Source organism: Oncorhynchus clarkii, chromosome 12, assembly GCF_045791955.1.
Source record: "Oncorhynchus clarkii lewisi isolate Uvic-CL-2024 chromosome 12, UVic_Ocla_1.0, whole genome shotgun sequence".
Lineage (NCBI taxonomy): Eukaryota > Metazoa > Chordata > Actinopteri > Salmoniformes > Salmonidae > Oncorhynchus > Oncorhynchus clarkii.
In genome coordinates this window covers 12,433,303-12,445,751 of record NC_092158.1, presented here as the reverse complement: position 1 = coordinate 12,445,751, position 12,449 = coordinate 12,433,303, and the positions used below count along the sequence as shown (strand labels likewise).

General features: G+C 43.0%; 1 protein-coding gene across 4 annotated transcripts in view; it reads left to right on the top strand.

The window, feature by feature from the left end:
* Nucleotides 1–12,449, top strand: part of LOC139422717 (zinc finger protein 462-like) — a 74,095-nt gene that overhangs the window by 57,725 nt on the left and 3,921 nt on the right. For all 4 annotated transcript variants that reach the window (XM_071174025.1, XM_071174024.1, XM_071174023.1 and 1 more), the window contains 5 exons: nt 2,452–2,710; nt 2,993–3,129; nt 3,592–3,815; nt 4,907–5,108; nt 5,340–5,469. In XM_071174025.1, coding sequence (XP_071030126.1) covers nt 2,452–2,710; nt 2,993–3,129; nt 3,592–3,815; nt 4,907–5,108; nt 5,340–5,469 — 952 coding nt within the window. The remainder of the gene's footprint in view (nt 1–2,451; nt 2,711–2,992; nt 3,130–3,591; nt 3,816–4,906; nt 5,109–5,339; nt 5,470–12,449) is intronic.

Here is a 12,449-nt window from a genome sequence, read left to right as displayed (position 1 = left end):
GACAGTGTAGGTTGGAAAAAGGATGTGAACCACGAGGCTAATGACTTCTCCAAAACGTAATTGGAGTCAGGAGTCGGCTAACCTGGAGTACAATCATTGAGATGAGATTGGAGATGTTGGTTAGAGCTGCCCTGCCCTATAAAAAACACTCACAACATTTGAGTTTGCTATTCACAAGAAGCATTGCCCGATGTGAACCATGCCTCAAACAAAATAAATCTCAGTAGACCCAATTGTTGACTTGCATAAAGCTGGAAAGGATTACAAAAGTATCTCTAAAAGCCTTTATGTTCATCAGTCCACGGTAAGACAAATTGTCTATAAATGGAGAAAGTTCAGCACTGTTGCTTCTCTCCCTAGGAGTGGCCGTCCTGCAAAGATGACTGCAAGAGCACAGAGCAGAATGCTCAATGAGGTTAAGAAGAATCCTAGAGTGTCAGCTAAAGACTTACAGAACTCTCTAGACCATGCTAACATCTCTGTTGACGAGTCTACGATACATAAAACACTAAACAAGAACGGTGTTCATGGGAGGACACCACGGAAGCAGCCACTGCTGTCCAAAAAAAACATTGCTGCACGTCATAAGTTCACAAAAGAGCATCTGGATGTTCCACAGCGCTACTGGTGAAATATTCTGTGGACAGATGAAACTACAGTTGAGTTGTTTGGAAGGAACATAACACTATGTTTGGAGAAAAAAAGGCACAGCACACCAACATCAAAACCTCATCCCAACTGTAAAGTATGGTGAAGGTAGCATCATAATTTGGGGCTGCCTCAGGGCAGACATTTTGCAGGAGAATGTAAGGCTATCTGTCCGCCAATTGAAGCTCAACATAAGTTGGGTGATGCAACAGGACAATGACCTAAAACACAGAAGTAAATCAACAACAGAATGGCTTCAACAGAAGAAAATACGCCTTCTGGAGTGGCACAATCAGAGTCCTGACCTCAACCCGATTGAGATGCTGTGGCATGACCTCGAGTGGTTCACACCAGACATCCCAAGAATATTGTTGAACTGAAACAGTTTTTTTGTAAAGAGGAATGGTCCAAAATTCCTCTTGACCGTTGTGCAGGTCTGATCTGCAACTACAGAAAACGTTTGGTTGAGGTTATTGCTGCCAAAGGAGGGTCAACCAGTTATTAAATCCAAGGGTTCACATACTTTTCCCACCCTGCACTGTGAATGTTTTCACGGTGTGTTCAATAAAGACATGAAAACGTTTTAATTGTTTGTGTGTTATTAGTTTAAGCAGACTGTGTTTGTCTATTGTTGTGACCTAGATGAAGATCAGATCAAATGTTATGACAAATTTATGCAGAAGTCTAGGTCATTCCAAAGGGTTCACATACTTTTTCTTGCCACTGTAGCACCAAAAAGGGTTTTGCTATGGTTACAACCCTTTTTGGGGCTATATAGAACACTTTTTAATAGTTCTTTACAGAACCTTTATGGAGAGTGGTTCTATAGAGAACCTTCCTCAATCTCAAAGGTTCTTCATTGATCATTTTGAAGAATCATACAAGGTTTTTTATTCTGGTTAGCCATATTGTTAAAATTCCATGAGTGTCATTATTGTGTTGAATCAGCTGTACTAGCTCTGGAAAGGCCAGGGGTCGCTGAGGAGAGAATTGATAACCACTGATTTAGTCAACAGTTCTCAATTGACACAAGGTCTTACTTGATTCTTTCACAAGACACTGTTACTGGCACCTGACATGTATAACATGTTATGGCATAAAACAACAGATTAGATAAACTGGAATGACACTTTCACTCATGGTTGCACAAAAACAGCTGTGCGTAAACCACGCCCCAAAATATTATATTGAGCCACTTCCCCTACATTTTAATTAGCACTAAAAGAGCAAAGAACCCTTTTGTGAACTGTAAGGAACCATTGAAGGGCTCAAAGTGTTCTTTGAGTCATTATGGTTCCTCATAGAACCATCACTCTTCCCAAAGAACCCTTGAGGAACCCATTCTTAGTGTGTAGAGCCGTGGTGGGTTTGATTTCCATTCCGGAATCCTCTGGCATTCTATAAGTAAAACCCAACACACTCCAGATCCAGATTCTGAAGCAATGTTTACTTTTATAGCTCTTTGGGTGAATCCTCACAGCCAGTTTGAGTTCTTGACAGGGTGTTTTCTCTGTTAATAACTAGTAGATGATTAATTACTACAGTATAAAAAAGGAAGTTACTGTAAGGCAGTATTTCTTCATGGTTTTTATCCATATGGTCCTGTGTGGCTTAGTTTGCATTAGCGTGGTACTAGCAATGCCAAAGTTGTGGGTTCAATTCCCAGAGGGATCACACACAAAAAAAAACCACTAATTGTACTGTAACTGTGCTGTGAGTCATTTTGGATAAAAGTGTCTGCTGAATGGTAGTGTATTATATGATATACACACTCAGCCCCCACTCTCTCTTCCCGCACTCTAGACGCTGGGTACCTGCATGAGACGGCGGACGTACGGCAGCAGCTCAGTCACTATCAGCTAGCATCTCGTAGTCATGTGACCTCCCCCACCGCCCCGGCCCAGGGCGCGACCTCCGACACGCGTCCGGATGGCATCCTGACCTGTGAGTTCTGTGAGTTCAGTTCGGGGTACATGCAGAGCCTGCGCCGCCACTACAGAGACAGACACGGAGGGAAGAAGCTGTTCAAGTGCAAGGACTGCTCCTTCTTCACCTGCTCCAAGTAAGAAAATGAATGATACTGTGACAACAAATTTGTCTTTCCTCGAGTCCTCACATCCTCTTTCCTCCTTAAACCGCATTGGAGGAGAGGATCCAAGGTCCCTCACAAATACATGCTGACAAAATGGAGAGGAGAGTGGACATGAGGAATCAGGGAAAGACAAATGGTCTTATTTATCTTATTTTGGGGGGGGGGGGTTTATGATGGTTGCTTGGCAACTGATTGTGCTTGTTGTTTTCTTCTGTCCGCTGGGCCTCACTGCATCTGTTCGGTTCCTCTCAGGTCAGCATTCACCATGCATGTGGAAGCAGGACACACCGTGGTTCTTGAGGAGGGTCACAAAGACCTGCGCTGTCCACTCTGTCTCTACCACACCAAATACAAGAGCAATATGATCGACCACATCGTCCTGCACAGGGGTATGCCATAGTTTATCTGCTCAAATATTGATAAGACAATTCAGAGGGAAATATCTCTTAGTGCCAGGTGTCATGATCTTATTGAGCTTAAAGTCACAGCTGTACTAGCCTCGGAGTTCCGGGACATTACACTATATTGTCGCAAACCAAAGTGATTAGCTACACTTACTAAGACTTACTACACCTACAGTGGAGGCTGCTGAGGGAGGACGGCTCATAATAATGGCTGGAACGGAGCAAATGGAATGGCATCAAACACATGGAAACCATGGAAACCACGTGGTTAATGTATTTGATACCATTCCACTGATTCCGCCCCAGTCATTACCAGGAGCCCCTCCTCCCCAGGTCCCACCAACCTCCTGTGCTAAGATATGACTTCACAGTTGTAAGTGTTATGGTGTTTACACAATAGTCATTATCTCTTTCTTTCTCTCTCCGCCCTCTCCCTCACCCCCACAGAGGAGCGTGTGGTACCCCTGGAGGTGTCCCGCTCCAAGCTGTCTCGCCACCTGGCGGGCGTGGTGTTCCGCTGCCACAAGTGCACCTTCACCTGCTCCAGCGACCAGAGCCTGCAGCTGCACATCACCAAGCATAACGAGATGAAACCCTACCAGTGCCAGCTGTGTTACTACGACAGCAGGCAGCGTTACCAGCTGGAGGAACACCTCCGAGACGAGCACAAGGTAAGTCAGACCCAGAACTACAACTCCCATCATGCAGCCTGCCTGGCTGGCACATATGCAAGAAACTTCATCCTGTCAATATGGGAAGTGTGTTGATATTATAGTATAGTCTTGTTTTCACTCTGTGGCACACACCCCTCCACGATGTGGTCTGAACTCCAACTCCCATCATACTCTGCCTTGACCCATGCTCTTCCTGTTCATCTTTTTATTTATTTTTACTTTGGGGTAGCCTACACATCAATCTTTAATTCAGCTGTACGTGTCCTGGGGATGGGTCGGCTTTAAAAAAATCCAAAATGACCTACTTGCTTTTTAAAATAGGCAGTTCTCTAAGGATGTCATCCTGAGAAAATCACAAGATCGTGCCAACTTGTATACAATTCTGTTTTGGCATCCCTTCCTCTCAGAGATGGCTTCAAGAGGTCTCAGTGCATTTTATATACGTGTCTAATAAGTTCTGAGTTATTTCAGTACTTTATCATAGAATTTATTAAACCTCCATTACATGCAGATAAAATGTGCTTATCTGTAAAAAAGGATCTGAAGTCATACAAAGTAAACCAAGCAAGATGATTCACATCCCACACACATACATCCTGCTATCTATTCTGAGTGCATATCACAAAGAATAGGTTTCATTTCCCATAGTCCCTAAATGGGGATAATGCATGTGATGCTGAACGAGTGCAGATGGCCTTTCATGAGGTTGAAGTGACATTAAAAGGGCTCAGACAACGCTAGCTGTTTTTTAAGGGAAGACTAAGAAGCTCCTGTTCCTTGAACTCACTGTTTGTACTAAAAGCCAATTATATAATTATTTTCTGACATTATACTTATCAATCATGGTTTGTGGTGCTCATAAATGATAGAAATTGTGCTTCACGTTGAATCATGGTGTTATACAGTATCGTTAAACATGAATAGATGCAAAAAAAAACGTCACATTTAATTCTAATAAAGTCAATCCAATAAGCTGAATTCATCCCAGAGGGACCATTTTTCTGGGTTTTACGAGGAGACAAGTAAACAACAACTTGACAGCAGTAAGAACATACTGCTGATACCTCTGTCTTTCTCTTGTTGATCAGGTGATCCGTAACTTTGAGTCGATGGGGCGGGTCAATCTGGATCAGCTGGATGCTTTAAAGGAGATTCGCAGTAGCGCCGAAGAGGAAGAGGAGAGAGAGGAGGAAGGAACGGTCATGGAAGAAGAGATGATGGAGGAGTGTAGAGATGAAGATCTAGAGGAGGAAGAGGAAGGGGGAGTGGCAGAAAAGCATTTTCCTAAAGGTAAACAAGAATCTTTGAGCTGTGTTCATTAGGCACCAAACAGAAGAAAACTGACTGAATCAGGGAGGGACTGTTTCAAAACGTTTTGTTACATGTGCCCTAATGAACACAACCCTGTTACTGGCCCTGTCACTGATCAGTAATGTGATGTGACTGGGGGCCTGTTATATCTGTGTTTGCTGTATGTCTGATATTAACCCCTCATCATGCTGATCGCTGTCTGTCCCCCAGATGTCCCTGTGGTTTCCCCTAGCAGCAGCAGTGTGTCTGCCTCCGCTGAGAAGCGTTTCCCCTGTGAGTTCTGTGGTCGTTGCTTCACCAACAACATAGAGTGGGAACGCCACGTCCTCCGACACGGAATGTGAGTCCATAGAGATACATTATAATATCTTATATTAGTATTTAGTTCTGTGCCCCCCACCCACCCCCGCTAAGCATTTACCGACAGAAACGTCTTTTTTTGGTTAGATTTTTAGTCCAGACCAGACCAAATCTGAACCAATCATAGACGTCTATGTTTGATTCAGAACTGGTCCGGTCTGGCCTTTATTTGGCCCAAACGTAGACATCTATAACTGGTACAGATTTGGTCCTTACCAAAAAGCAATCATAGAGTTCTATGTTTCATACGTTTGGAGAGTACGGTACAATATAGTAGAGTAGAGCACAGCAGAGAACATTGCGAAGTACAGCAGAGTACAGTGCACAGTACAGCAGAGTACAGTTGACAGTACAGCAGAGCATAGCAGTGTATAGTACACAGTACAGTAGAGCACAGCAGAGTACAGTGTACAGTAAAGTACAGTACACAGTACAGCAGAGTACAGTACACAGTACAGTAGAGCACAGCAGAGTACAGTACAACACAGTACAGTAGAGCACAGCAGAGTACAGTACACAGTACAGTAGAGCACAGTACATTACAGTACAGTAGAGCACAGAGTACAGTACAATAGAGTACAGCAGAGTACAGTACAGTAGAGCACATCAGAGTACAGTACAATGCAGTACAGTACACAGTACAGTTGAGCACAGCAGTGTACAGTACAATATAGTACAGTATAGGACCATAGAGTACAGCAGAGTACAGTACAATAGTACAGTAGAGCCCAGCAGAGTACATTACACAGTACAGTAGAGCACAGTACATTACAGTAAAGTACACAGTACAGTAGAGCACAGCAGAGTACAATACAGTACAGTACACAGGACAGTAGAGCACAGCAGAGTACAGTACAATACAGTACAGCAGAGTACAGTAGAGTACATTACAGTACAGTACAGTAGAGCACAGTAGAGTACAGTACAGTACAGTAAAGCACAGTAGAGTACAGTACAATACAGTACAGTAGAGCACAGCAGAGTACAGTACACAGTACAGTAAAGCACAGCAGAGTATAGTACAACACAGTAGAGCAGAGTAGAGTACAATACAGTATACAGTACACAGTACAGTAGAGCACAGCAAAGTACAGTATGGCACAGCTTAGTACAATACACAGTACAGATATATATATATATATACTGCTCAAAAAAATAAAGGGAACGCTTAAACAACACAATGTAACTCTAAGTCAATCACACTTCTGTGAAATCAAACTGTCCACTTAGGAAGCAACACTGATTGACAATAAATGTCACATGCTGTTGTGCAAATGGAATAGACAACAGGTGGAAATTATAGGCAATTAGCAAGACACCCCCAATAAAGGAGTGGTTCTGCAGGTGGTGACCACAGACCACTTCTCAGTTCCTATGCTTCCTGGCTGATGTTTTGGTCACTTTTGAATGCTGGCGGTGCTTTCACTCTAGTGGTAGCATAAGAAGGAGTCTACAACCCACACAAGTGGCTCAGGTAGTGCAGCTCATCCAGGATGGCACATCAATGCGAGCTGTGGCAAGAAGGTTTGCTGTGTATGGAGGCGCTACCAGGAGACAGGCCAGTACATCAGGAGACGTGGAGGAGGCCGTAGGAGGGCAACAACCCAGCAGCAGGACCGCTACTTCCACCTTTGTGCAAGGAGGAGCAGGAGGAGCACTGCCAGAGCCCTGCAAAATGACCTCCAGCAGGCCACAAATGTGCATGTGTCTGCTCAAATGGTCAGAAACAGACTCCATGAGGGTGGGGGTTGTGCTTACAGCCCAACACCGTGCAGGACATTTGGCATTTGCCAGAGAACACCATGATTGGCAAATTCGCCACTGGCGCCCTGAGCTCTTCACAGGTGAAAGCAGGTTCACACTGAGCACATGTGACAGACGTGACAGAGTCTGGAGACGCCGTGGAGAACGTTCTGCTGCTTGCAACATCCTCCAGCATGACCGGTTTGGCAGTGGGTCAGTCATGGTGTGGGGTGGCATTTCTTTGGGGGGCCTCCATGTGCTCGCCAGAGGTAGCCTGACTGCCATTAGGTACCGAGATGAGATCCTCAGACCCCTTGTGAGACCATATGCTGGTGCGGTTGGCCCTGGGTTCCTCCTAATGCAAGACAATGCTAGACCTCATGTGGCTGGAGTGTGTCAGCAGTTCCTGCAAGAGGAAGGATTTGATGCTATGGACTGGCCCGCCTGTTCCCCAGACCTGAGTCCAATTGAGCACATCTGGGACATCATGTCTCGCTCCATCCACCAACGCCACGTTGCACCACAGACTGTCCAGGGGTTGGCAGATGCTTTAGTCCAGGTCTGGGAGGAGATCCCTCAGGAGACAATCCGCCACCTCATCAGGAGCATGCCCAGGCGTTGTAGGGAGGTCCTACAGGCACGTGGAGGCCACACACACTACTGAGCCTCATTTTGACTTGTTTTAAGAACATTATATCAAAGTTGGATCAGCCTGTAGTGTGGTTTTCCACTTTAATTTTGAGTGTGACTCCAAATCCAGACCTCCATGGGTTGATAAATTTGATTTCCATTGATCATTTTTGTGTGATTTTGTTGTCAGCACATTCAACTATGTAAAGAAAAAAGTATTTAATAAGAATATTTCATTTATTCAGATCTAGGATGTGTTATTTTAGTGTTCCCTTTATTTTTTTGAAAAAAATATAAAATATAAAATAAAATAAAATAATAATAAAGTAGAGTGAAGTAGAGCCATTTTTTACATTCTTCATCAAGGGAAATATAGTATTCTTTCTAATAAAGATATCTACACATATTTCAGGATATTGTGTATCCCTGGAAAAAAAATCTGAATTCTTGTAAACATTACTGTTTTGAAAACATAGTTTGTCCAAAAAAAGGGGAATGGGTAAGTTAAGCCGCCTACACATTTATGTACTGAATGAAATATTACCACTACCTTTTAAAAACTATATCTGTATTTTTTCCCCAAACACAATTCAACACAATCCCTTTTTTTGTACTTTAATCATTTTAAGCATCTTTGAACAAATAACAAACACTTTATACTTTTGTAAACACTTTTATCATTGGCCAATATATCCCAGTGATAATGCCTTGCATTACGCTTGGGAAGAAAACACTTGAATTTGCTCAACTTGCCATTGGCTCAACTTACCCCATGGCCATTGGCTCAACTTACCCCATGGCCATTGGCTCAACTTACCCCATGGCCATTGGCTCAACTTACCCCATGGCCATTGGCTCAACTTACCCCATGGCCATTGGCTCAACTTACCCCATGGCCATTGGCTCAACTTACCCCATGGCCATTGGCTCAACTTACCCCATGGCCATTGGCTCAACTTACCCCATGGCCATTGGCTCAACTTACCCCATGGCCATTGGCTCAACATTTTGACTATTAGCCCACAGCTACAATGAAGCACTTTCATGCTAATTTTATGACCTTATATTGAAGCTTATATAGATACCAACTGATGTATAGAACAATCTTTACATTATCTAATTTGGTTTCGATACAAGCATCACAAAACCTCTAACACAATAAATTCATTTGACTTTGTAAAAAAAATGTTTGTTTTTTTTACGCAACTTGCTTACCAATTTTTCCATGTGGTTTCTTCCTTCACAGACTAAATGAAAGGATGACCTTATTCATTTTATGTATGGTTTCCTAGAAACAAGGGTGGCTCAACTTACCCATTTGGTTCAACTCACCCCACCCTCTCTACTGTATTGTACCCTACTTTACTCTTAATGTACTCTACTCTATTGAATTAAACTCTACTGTACTGCACTCTTCTGTACTCTTCTGTACTGTACAGATACTGACCAAATGTGTACTTGTTTGGGGCGGGGCTCATATTAGAATAATACCCGGCATGCTTTGCAAGTGTTTGTTTTTACATTTACATTTTGGTCATTCAGCAGACGCTCTTAACCAGAGCGACTTACAGTCAGTGCATTCAACTTAAGTAGATAAACCACAAAATATCAGAGTCATAGCAAGAATAGCACATTTTAAAGCTTTTGAAAAAGCTCACATAAATAAGTGCATGTGACAGAATAAATATTATGTTGTAATCTTGAGTTCCTTTTTCATATAATAAAGAGGCTTGAAATGAAAAATATTGTGATATAATGCATACTTCATTGAGAATGTACACTACCGTTCAAACGTTTGGGGTCACTGAAAAATGTCCTTGTTTTTGAAAGAAAAGCAACATTTTTGTCCATTTTAAAATAACATCAAATTGATCAGAAAACACAGTGTCTGAGTTCTTTGCAGAGTTGCAAAGAAAAAGCCATATCTCAGACTGCCCAATAAAAAGAAAAGATGGGCAGAAGAACACAGACACTGGACAGAGGAACTCTGCCTAGAAGGTCAGCATCCCGGAGTCGCCTCTTCACTGTTGACGTTGAGACTGGACAGAGGAACTCTGCCTAGAAGGTCAGCATCCCTGAGTCGCCTCTTCACTGTTGACGTTGAGACTGGACAGAGGAACTCTGCCTAGAAGGTCAGCATCCCGGAGTCGCCTCTTCACTGTTGACGTTGAGACTGGACAGAGGAACTCTGCCTAGAAGGCCAGCATCCCGGAGTCGCCTCTTCACTGTTGACGTTGAGACTGGACAGAGGAACTCTGCCTAGAAGGTCAGCATCCCTGAGTCGCCTCTTCACTGTTGACGTTGAGACTGGACAGAGGAACTCTGCCTAGAAGGTCAGCATCCCGGAGTCGCCTCTTCACTGTTGACGTTGAGACTGGACAGAGGAACTCTGCCTAGAAGGTCAGCATCCCGGAGTCGCCTCTTCACTGTTGACGTTGAGACTGGACAGAGGAACTCTGCCTAGAAGGTCAGCATCCCGGAGTCGCCTCTTCACTGTTGACGTTGAGACTGGACAGAGGAACTCTGCCTAGAAGGTCAGCATCCCGGAGTCGCCTCTTCACTGTTGACGTTGAGACTGGACAGAGGAACTCTGCCTAGAAGGTCAGCATCCCGGAGTCGCCTCTTCACTGTTGACGTTGAGACTGGTGTTTTGCGGGTAATATTTAATGAAGCTGCCAGTTGAGGACTTGTGAGGCGTCTGTTTCTCAAACTAGACACTAATGTATTTGTCCTCTTGCTCAGTTGTGCACCGGGGCCTCCCAATCATCTTTCTATTCTGGTTAGAGCCAGTTTGTGCTGTTCTGTGAAGGGAGTAGTACACAACCTTGTACGAGATCTTCAGTTTCTTGGCAATTTCTCACATGGAATAGCCTTCATTTCTCAGAACAAGAATAGACTGACGAGTTTCAGAAGAAAGTTATTTGTTTCTGGCCATTTTGAGCCTGTATCGAACCCACAAATGCTGATGCTCCAGAGACTCATCTAGTCTAAAGAAGGTTTGTTTTATTGCTTCTTTAATCAGAACAACAGTTTTCAGCTGTGCTAACATAATTGCAAAAGGGTTTTCTAATGATCAATTAGCCTTTTAAAATGCTAAACTTGGATTAGCTAACACAACGTGCCATTGGAACACAGGAGAGATGTTTGCTGATAATGGGCCTCTGTACGCCTATGTAGATATTCCATTACAAATCAGCCGTTTACAGCTACAATAGTCATTTACAACATTAACAATGTCTACACTGTATTTCAGATCAATTTGATGTTATTTTAATGGACAAAAAAGGTTATTTTCTTTCAAAAACAAGTAGATTTCTAAGTGACCCCAAACGTTTGAACGGTAGTGTATATGCATATGAAAGTTGGCCATAGAATCAATGACTGAAAAAATAAGTATTTTAACGTCTTTTCAATGTCTGTAATTGAAGCCTTTTCAACGTCCGGGAAATATGTATTTTCACCTTTCATTCCGCATCTGAAATGCACCCGATTTCAATGCCCTGTATAATTTGGTATTTTCACCTTTCATTCCGCACCTGAAATGCACCCGATTTCAATGCCCTGTATAATTGGTATTTTCACCTTTCATTCCGCATCTGAAATGCACCCGATTTCAATGCCCTGTATAATTGGTATTTTCACCTTTCATTCCGCATCTGAAATGCACCCGATTTCAATGCCCTGTATAATTGGTATTTTCACCTTTCATTCCGCATCTGAAATGCACCCGATTTCAATGCCCTGTATAATTGGTATTTTCACCTTTCATTCCGCACCTGAAATGCACCCGATTTCAATGCCCTGTATAATTGGTATTTTCACCTTTCATTCCGCATCTGAAATGCACCCGATTTCAATGCCCTGTATAATTGGTATTTTCACCTTTCATTCCGCACCTGAAATGCACCCGATTTCAATGCCCTGTATAATTGGTATTTTCACCTTTCATTCCGCATCTGAAATGCACCCGATTTCAATGCCCTGTATAATTGGTATTTTCACCTTTCATTCCGCATCTGAAATGCACCCGATTTCAATGCCCTGTATAATTGGTATTTTCACCTTTCATTCCGCATCTGAAATGCACCCGATTTCAATGCCCTGTATAATTGGTATTTTCACCTTTCATTCCGCACCTGAAATGCACCCGATTTCAATGCCCTGTATAATTGGTATTTTCACCTTTCATTCCGCATCTGAAATGCACCCGATTTCAATGCCCTGTATAATTGGTATTTTCACCTTTCATTCCGCATCTGAAATGCACCCGATTTCAATGCCCTGTATAATTGGTATTTTCACCTTTCATTCCGCATCTGAAATGCACCCGATTTCAATGCCCTGTATAATTGGTATTTTCACCTTTCATTCCGCATCTGAAATGCACCCGATTTCAATGCCCTGTATAATTGGTATTTTCACCTTTCATTCCGCATCTGAAATGCACCCGATTTCAATGCCCTGTATAATTGGTATTTTCACCTTTCATTCCGCATCTGAAATGCACCCGATTTCAATGCCCTGTATAATTGGTATTTTCACCTTTCATTCCGCATCTGAAATGCACCCGATTTCAATGCCCTGTAT